The sequence below is a fragment of the Manduca sexta genome, chromosome 17 (genome assembly GCF_014839805.1).
Source record: "Manduca sexta isolate Smith_Timp_Sample1 chromosome 17, JHU_Msex_v1.0, whole genome shotgun sequence".
NCBI classification, from domain to species: domain Eukaryota; kingdom Metazoa; phylum Arthropoda; class Insecta; order Lepidoptera; family Sphingidae; genus Manduca; species Manduca sexta.
In genome coordinates this window covers 6,587,875-6,597,370 of record NC_051131.1, presented here as the reverse complement: position 1 = coordinate 6,597,370, position 9,496 = coordinate 6,587,875, and the positions used below count along the sequence as shown (strand labels likewise).

The following is a 9,496-nucleotide window of genomic DNA, read 5'->3' as shown; positions in this document are numbered from 1 at the left end:
GCTCCGCTCCTATTGGGTATAGCGTGATGATATATAGCCTATAGCACTCCACGAACATAGGGCTATCCAACGCAAAAAGATTTTTTCAGTTTGGACCGGTAGTTCCTGAGATTAGCGCGTTCAAACAAACAAACAAACAAACTCTTCAGCTTTATATAATAGTATAGATTATAAAGTAGAATTTTTTATTATCTGAATGTACTAATCTGTAGAACTATGTATATTTGTGGTTAACATTGTTCTGATGACCGATACTGAAAATTCCTTTACTAGCAGAAAGTTACATCATCTTCGACTGTTATATTTATATATAATAGTGTTATAGTTATATTTCCATATATATTATACAAAGAGAATATAATCACTACGTTTTATAGATATTATAATTCTCTTTGATTATATTTGTGAGATTTCAACAATCTGTTTGGTGTTTTTTTTTATCAATGATTTAAGACGTAGTAAAATACGATCTGTACTTGAAATATCGTTTTTATTAATCGATATTTTCTAAATCAACATTGTCATATTACTAGCGTAAAAAATTAAGTGGAGACTGGTGACAACCTTATTTTCGAATGCATTTCTGTCACCGTATATAAGCCACTAGCTTTTGCTCGCGGCTCCGCCCGCGTTATAAAGTTTTTCAGGCTAAAGTTTTCCGTTATAAAAATAGTAGTTTCCCGGGAGCCTATGTTCTTCCCAGGGTCTCAAACTGTCTCCATACCAAATTTCATCTTAATACGTTAGGTAGTTTTTGAGTTTAACACGTTAAGGCAGACAGATGCAGCGGGGGACTTTGTTATATTATTTAGAACTTTTTAAGTGAAACAATCCCGTCATACATCATTGTTGCATAACTTTAACCGTTTACGCAGCGCAGGCAACGGAAGCTCTCAAAACTCATAATTTTCCCCGTTTTTGCAACATGTTTCATTACTGCTCCGCTCCTATTGGTTATAGCATGATGATATATAGCCTATAGCACTCCAGGAACAAAGGGCTATCCAACACAAAAAATATTTTTTCAGTTCAAACCGGTAGTTCCTGAGATTAGCCATTACTGCTCCGCTCCTATTGGTCATAGCGTGATGATATATAGCTTATAGCGGTACACAAATAAAGGGCTATCCAACACATAACGAATTTTTCAGTTGAAACCGGTAGTTCCTGAGATTAGCCATTACTGCTCCGCTCCTATTGGTCATAGCGTGATGGTATATAACTTTGAGCACTCCACAAACAAAGGACTATTCAACACAAAAATATTTTTTCAGTTCGAATCGGTAGTTTCTGAGATTAGCCATTACTGCTCCGCTCCTATTGAATATAGCGTGATGATATATAGCCTATAGCTCTCCACGAACAAAGGGCTATCCAACGCAAAAAGAATTTGTCAGTTTGGACCGGTAGTTCCTGAGATTAGCCATTACTGCTCTGCTCCTATTGGGTATAGCGTGATGATATATAGCCTATAGCACTCCACGAATAAAGGGCTAACCAAAAAGAATTCTTCAGTTTGGACCGGTAGTTCCTGAGATTAGCCATTACTGCCCCGCTCCTATTGGGTATAGCGTGATGATATATAGCCTATAGCACTCCACGAATAAAGGGCTATCCAACGCAAAAAGAATTTTTCAGTTTGGACCGGTAGTTCCTGAGATTAGCGCGTTCAAACAAACAAACAAACAAACAAACAAACAAACAAACAAACTCTTCAGCTTTATATAATAGTATAGATAAGATAATACAGTATCAACATTTTATACAGCTTTATTTGCATATGTACCTATTTTAAACGTATTGTTTTCTATGGCTTTAGTTATTATTCTAAGGTTACAATTTAAAATAGGTATCTTTATATCTACTACCAAAGAGCATACTACGAACTCGAACACTTGTTCTAAGAGTACTATAGTAATAGGCAACACTTGTCATAGAAGACTGTGTGATCTCGAATCTTTTGCCTTTTTGTAGATCTATAAAAATTAAAAAAGTATTAGCAGTCATCCTTTGATTCTTTGCTTTGATTTTACAATTTGTACAAAAATTTGGCTCCTAAATGATAATTTTATGCCCGAAAAAAAGGATTAATTGAAATAAAATCAAACATCAGTATGTGGAAAATGGTTTATTACACAAAATAGTGAAGTTTATTCAAAATGGTTTACGAATCCATACCACGAACAGTACGGATCCTTCTGCTAGGAGAACCTGGAGTTGGAAAGACATCACTAATATTGTCTTTAGTGACTGAAGAATTTACAGAACATGTACCACCTAAAGCGGAAGAGATCACGATTCCAGCAGATGTAACGCCGGAACAAGTACCAACTAATATTGTCGATATTTGCAGTAAGTTTTACGTAAACATACACAAATAATTAAACTTATTTTATCTCGTTAGTCCAAGATAGAACATAAAGTTTAGGTCCTTTGCTTATGGATGAAAATATTAACCACCATTTGACAGGTCCTTTCCAAAAAGAGATTTAAATACTTAGTATATTTTAGCTATTGTAAATTACCTAGTGTGTGCAAAGAACTTCGAAACTTATTTTATTTGTGTTCTTTCAGCTGCTGAACAGTCATTAGAACAAGTGGCAGAGGAAATAGAAAGGGCTCATGTAATATGTATAGTTTTTTCAGTTGACAGACAAGAAACATTGAGTAAAATAGCCTCATATTGGTTACCTTTTGTTAGAGAAAACTGTTCAGATGATTACAGAAAGCCTGTCATACTCGTGGGAAACAAGATAGACTTGATCGACTATTCTGTTATAGATGTAAGTTTAAGTTTGTTTGTCAATATTATTATGAGCCTTGTCACCATCAAAATGCCTTTATTTTATATTTATTATAGTTTTTGCTTCTGTTATGGTTAAAATTTTGGGGTGATAAAACAGTTATTTTTACTAGACGAAAAATAAAGAACTGTGCCAATAATATTATTTACATCAGCTTATACTTTAAATACATTATCTTTAAATATTTATTTTCAGAATATTTGGGATATAGCAGAAGAATATCCAGAAGTGGATAGATGTATAGAATGTTCTGCAAAGTCACTCATTAATGTTTCTGAAATGTTTTATAATGCTCAGAAGGCTGTATTACATCCAATCAGCCCAATTTATTCGATAGAAGAACAAGAGGTGTGTATATAAAATTTTCTTTTATTATTGAATTTGTGAAATTAGAACTACTTAATATGTTTTTTTTATTTTTACAGCTGACAGAAAATTGTAAAAGAGCACTCACACGGATATTTAAAATATGTGACTTGGATGGTGATGGTTTGCTTGATGATTATGAAGTAACAATGTTTCAGAAAAAATGTTTTGATTCACCTTTACAATTACAGGTAATTTTGGAGCTCATAATTTTTTCAGGGTTTCATAATTTATACAGAGATGATGAAGAATATTGTTTATACAATATGATGTTCTTTAAAATTTTGAGCAGAACTTTCGCAACACTTTTGTGCATTTAAGGATGTTGTATGGACCATATAAAGTAATCTTTGCACAATGGAGTTTTGATCTGAATTGGAAGTGGAGTCACGCTGTCAATGTGTTAACTGGCAAATTAATTCATCATGATCATAATATGATGGATATAGCAACCGCCTACTTTAACAATTTATACAAATATAGACTATTCATAGTGTTAGTGTTAACAGAATTCCTTTTTTTTATAGAGCTTATTTTTAACAGGTTTTAGATGAAGTAAAATCTGTAATTGCTCAAAACATAGCTGGTGGAATTGAAAATGATTGCATTACAATAAAAGGATTTATTTTCTTACATTGTTTATTCATACAAAGGGGAAGAAATGAGACAACATGGACTGTTCTGCGAAAGTTTGGTTATGACGAAAGCTTAGAATTAACACACAGTTACTTGTATGCTAAGTATGTGTTATTAATTTATTCATTATTCCACATCTCTCCTCTGTACTGGTTTGGTAATGCTTTCAATTTATTTCAGCATTAAAGTACCAATAGGTTGCACTTCTGAGTTGTCTTACAAAGGACAGCAATTTTTGACACAATTATTTGAAAAATATGATAGAGACAAAGATGGTATGCTTAATCCAACAGAACTAAAAAATGTTTTTTCCTGCTGCACAAGAATACCATGGCATAACTTGCGATATACTGTGCCTACAAATGAAAAGGTTAATTTAACATTTGTATCTGATATGTTACCACAAACCTACATACATAAAACAGAAAATAACCATATTAATTCCTTTTCAGGGTTATTTAACTCTACAAGGTTGGATGTGTCGCTGGACATTGATGGCATTAACAGACTTGCAAAGTACAAGTGCCTACTTAGCGTATCTGGGTTTTAATTTCTTAGAAAATGAGTCTCAAAGAACGGCTATACACAGTAAGTGACACTAACATTACTCCTTTTCTTATTTAATAAATCAACCACAATCCATTATCCTTTCAATTTATCTCAACCGTGAAAAAATATGACAAACATGTAAAGGGTCTTTGAAAAATTGCTGTTTTTGGTGATCCTGTACATGTTTATCATAAATTTTAGAAATTCATGCAACAGTTTACAGAATTAATCAGATAAACCGATTCCATTTAATATTTCGAGCTGCATGAACAGCTCGTAAATGGATATTCAGGAAGTCATGACTTGACCTACAACACATTATACTAATTATTATAAAAATACATTGATGTTGGATGTGTTATTCAGTTTGTTCATTCCTGATTATAGTAACTCGGGAGAAGAAGATTGACATCGCCAAAAAACAGTCAAGCCGCAATGTTTACCAATGTCACGTCATTGGCCCTCGGTCTTGCGGGAAAACATCGATTTGTAGAAGTTTCCTTGGCATAGCACATAAGGTAATTATGGCTCGTAAGCGTTTGATTGTACCTCGTTCGCAATATAAAATACCGTATTATTAATATTACTTAGGTACTTCAGAGATATCAAACATTGTATGTTACACTGCACCCCAGTGTAAAGAAGTACAAATGTTATATCATAATTGTGTAGTTACTGATATCACTACAACAGCCATCACTTTTATCTGATAACACTGCACCTGAACTAATTGATGGACATTTAAGTAACTTTCTCCCTTGTTAATGATTACTTACTGAATTAAAATTTATAAGAACCTAGGTTTTGCTCGTGGCTTTGCTCCACTTAAAAAGCCTTTTCAGCTACAAAAATCCTTAGCAAGCAATACTGACCCATGTCGCCAGTGAAATTAAAGAATCAGATAAACAAAAATATTTCAAACAATTCCTATGGAAGCAAATTACTGGAATAAAAAATACACAAACAGGGATATAGTTAATCCCTGTGAGAAATTTCATTTCAATCCATTCAGCGATTTCTGTGTATACTTTTAACAAACATCACATTTATAATATCTATGCTCCCATCGTATATTATTTTGTTTACTGATTTCATTGCAGAAGATCAAACCGCATGCAAACGAGCGTGGCGATAGCAACACTGCCGAAAATTATTGCATCAATACTGTTCTTGTATATGGCCAAGAGAAGTATTTAGTATTGAAGGAGATTCCAATCACGCGCGTCTCGGACCCGCTACAGCCGCATGAAGTGAACTGTGATGTCGCATGTTTGGTATACGATGTGGGCGCCAGTCGATCCTTTGAGTATATTGCGAGGATATACATAGTAAGCCTAACAACACCATTTTGTCTTATCATTGAGTAGACAAGAAGAGGTTTTATGTGTTGCTTACGTTAAAACAGTTTTAAAAATACAGTTAACTTACCTTTTTTTCTGCTTGTTGTTCGTCTGATGGTAAGCGATACGACCGCATATAAACAGTAGGAACACCGTCCAAGACCTTGAATTACGAAGTATTGTTTGGCATTCCACTGCGCTCGCTATCCTGAGACATGAGATGTTAAGGCGATACCTCAAGGTCCATTTTCATACATTTTGTTTCACCTTTAATCTGGGTAACTAAACAAGTATTGGCAAGTAAAGAATTTAAATTCACGTCTAGTTAGTGATTAGTTCTCGCAGTTGAAAGAAAAACGTAAAAATAATTAATAATCATGGATATTTCGGCCTTTAAAATTTCGTCATATTAAATTGTTTAGTTACCCAGATTAAAGGTGAAACAAAATGTATGAAAATGGACCTTGAGGTATCGCCTTAAGTCCTATTATCTCCAGTAATTAAACTTGTTACAATGTCCATCAAGGGGAAACACAACAGTGACTACACACTGCTGTTTGGCGACAGAAATAGACATTGCGGTGGTACCTATCCAGGCGGACCCTCATATATGAGAGACTTAACACCAGAAGTTACCTATATATTCAGTTGAAAAATTATCTTTGGACCGCTATTTAAGCACATTGCTTGCACGGTGGAGAGTGAGACTGCTCTCTAGTACTGCCCCAGTGGGGCGTAGTTATATCAAGGTACAAATGCAGTGCTGAGGCCACGGGTTCGATCTCCTGATCGGCCACAGTGGTATAGAATGTTTATACTCAGAATCAGTCTGGAATTCACCCCTTCGGGGATAAAAGCTGTGAATGTGTGTGTATGTAAATATATAAAATTCGATAGTGGTATTTTAAGCACTAGTAGTACATATATCAAAAGGTAGATCAGGGCCCTTATTCTGTATGGTAGTGTAAACGCGTAGCGCGGCCGTGTCATGTTATCTTCGAGAAATGTGCGTGCGTTTTTTCTCACTATAAAATTTCTCCTGTTTCTCTTGTATAATGGAGGTCCCGAGACATATAAGAGCAATGGCTTTCGTAAAAATTATTGTACATGTTCATAATAACTGAAATCATTTAGATGTTAGTATGTCTTAAATGTTTGCGACACCAATATATTAATTAATAAATATCATAAATCTTAATTATGGAATGCATTTTCTTCTGTAGAAATATTTCGCCGAAAGCCACATCCCCGTTTTAATAGTGGGCACTAAAGGCGACATGCTCATCACCAGGCAAGAGTACATTCTACAACCAGAAGTCTTCTGCAACAAATACCAACTGCTACCTCCGCAACTGTTCAACATAAGAGAAAACAAACACGACGTTTTCATTAAATTGGCGACCATGGCAGCATTTCCGTAAGTAACAATTTTCATTTAGTTACGTACGTATTCGCTATGTCTAGTAATTATATTAATACTATTACAATTATTAAGCTCGAAAGTAAATTCAATAATATTACACACATTGATTCTCTTTAGAAATTGTATTTTTGTGCTGTTATTAAAGACCAAAATCTCCAAAATGCATAACTCGTAAGCTAATAACTTGTTACCTAATAACAAATCATTAACCTCCCTTATAAATCCATTATCCAATTTGTTTAGAATATTGTTATTTTAATTGTCTTTGTCAGTCAATTTCAAGCTGCTTGGATTTTATTCAGCAAGCACAGGTTAGTTATTAATTTTTTTATAATTATTTGAAACATTTAAGGAAATATAAAGGGCAATAATTGAAACAAAATGAGTCATAAATGAATAAGTACCCATTATATTTTCTATATTGTACCTATTGGGTATTCGATGTATTGTAGTTACAGTACAGGTTTGCTATCCATGCAGTTGACAAACATTTCTGTGGAACGATACCATAACTCGTCCAGGATCCAGAATCAATCGCCGTGGATCTAAAACATTTCATCTGTTGCTCAACTACATGGATAGTGACCGTGCAGACTGCTGTGGTAGTAGTCCCGCATGCTTTCAGTACGCTTTTGTAACAAGTAAATGACTTAGTTAAAAAACAAAGCTATTTCACCTCGTTTATGTTATCGGAAATATAAAACAATAGTACCTTATAAACAAGCAAGTCGGCATCAAATAAGGTTTTTACGTGAATTAGCCATTATTGTGAGGACTACATTTTTTTCAAACCTTAACTACACCAGTTAAGGTAGTTGCCCTTACTGCCCCGATTCAATAAACCACTTTGTATTACTATACAGGTGGATTTTTTCTTAGGTATAGTAATCAGTTTAAGGCTGGTATAATATTTTATTGCTAAATTTGTCTTTATAGGCCTAAGAAATCTTTTAGTCTTTATGTGCTAACTAAACTGTTATATATATTTGCTATATTGCATATATGTAAATGCATCTATGAATGTGTTTAATAATTACCCTTAGTCAGTTTTAGCAAGAAAACTTTTTAAATTGATTTGTATCATAATAAATAATATAAGCCTTCTAATTATATCGACGGGTGAAGAGCTAATTGACTTAGCAACATTTTTTTTGCGACACTAAGTTTCATCCGTATTTAACATCAGCACTTTTTTTGTTTTTTAAACTAGTTAAATTTTTTCGAAAAAAATGTGGTTATATCTAAATGCTTAAATCAATTATCTTTTCAACCGTCGATGTGTTGTCCTACTGCTGGGCATGGGCTTCCTCTAAGCGGGTTTAGGCTTTAATCCTACATGCGGCTTAGTAGAGTTCGCACACCTTCAAATTTGTAATTTAGAATTCTACGGTATGTTGATTCCTTCACGTTATTCTTCACTTTTGACGCGAAGGTTAATCGATAAATAATTTACACGTAGCTTAGCAGTCGTAGATGTATGTCTTTGGTTTTAAACTTACGGACTTCATCTCGGCAGTCTCCATCGCCGTCTAGGCTATCGTGCACGTGTATTTGTACTTATAATACCTTAAATTTTAAGTTGCATTAAGCTTCCGTTTCTAACTTGCAGACACTTGAAACATTTTGCAAGTTTATCCGGAGACAACTCGTCATGGTGGAAGGCCGGCATCGGCGTCGCAGCTGCCACCGTCGTAGGACTTGTTCTTATTAAGATATTTAGCTTCCAAAAACGATGAACTAAGATACTGCCACTGTTTAACTTAATTATTGTACATAACATAACTTATTAAAATAGTATTGAATCGTGCATTGTTGTTTTGAAAGCTTGTTGAAAATAACCAAAGAAACAATTTGAATGCATAGTATATTTTTTGTTGTAAATAAAATAGTTAATGGTATGGAAATTTTGAGTTTTATTTAAATCATGTTGAACATTATTATTTAAAAACGAACTAGCGATAAGAAACAAAATAATTCTTCGCCTTAATCTTTGGATATTGTTGAGATGTTAATCTTTTATATGAGGCAATTAACAGGGCCCATCGCGAATTGCCGGCATGGCGGGTGGTCTGTTCACCAATAGCACTTTGTACAATTTACATGCATTGCGCAACCTCTAGGATGGGCGGCGGCGTCACCTCGTGATGCCGTTTAGTTTTAGTGTCCTTCGCACGGAGGCTTCTAAGCACTCACCACACACTAAAACAGCTGGCAAGAGAAAATCTGCGAGAGGAACCCGCAACTGTCGCTGATGCGCCGAATAGGTGTCATTGCGTATAGTAGTTAGGTGTTGTGCGTAGAATTGTACTACAGATTCAGTCTAAAAGTAGGGTGCAGGATGGGAAACCCTAGGTGGTATTTCTATAGTATTGGGAGTC

At 34.5% G+C, this 9,496-nt stretch overlaps 1 protein-coding gene across 1 annotated transcript; it reads left to right on the top strand.

Moving 5' to 3' along the window:
• The first annotated feature begins 1,926 nt into the window (after positions 1-1,926).
• LOC115454670 (mitochondrial Rho GTPase) lies at positions 1,927-9,022 on the top strand. Its single transcript, XM_030183391.2, has 11 exons — positions 1,927-2,352; positions 2,575-2,783; positions 3,000-3,152; positions 3,230-3,361; positions 3,714-3,910; positions 3,987-4,176; positions 4,259-4,394; positions 4,743-4,873; positions 5,456-5,683; positions 6,919-7,112; positions 8,728-9,022. Exons 1-11 carry the CDS (start codon positions 2,160-2,162, stop codon positions 8,852-8,854), a joined length of 1,890 nt encoding a protein of 629 aa, XP_030039251.1. The 5' UTR covers positions 1,927-2,159; the 3' UTR covers positions 8,855-9,022.
• Positions 9,023-9,496: the final 474 nt, after the last annotated feature.

Coding starts and splice junctions, on each gene's coding strand:
- LOC115454670 (XM_030183391.2), top strand. CDS start 2,160: ATGGTTTACGAATCCATACCACGAACAGTACGGATCCTTCTGCTAGGA. Junction 4,177..4,258: donor CTGTGCCTACAAATGAAAAG/GTTAATTTAACA, acceptor ATTCCTTTTCAG/GGTTATTTAACTCTACAAGG. Junction 4,395..4,742: donor TCAAAGAACGGCTATACACA/GTAAGTGACACT, acceptor TCCTGATTATAG/TAACTCGGGAGAAGAAGATT.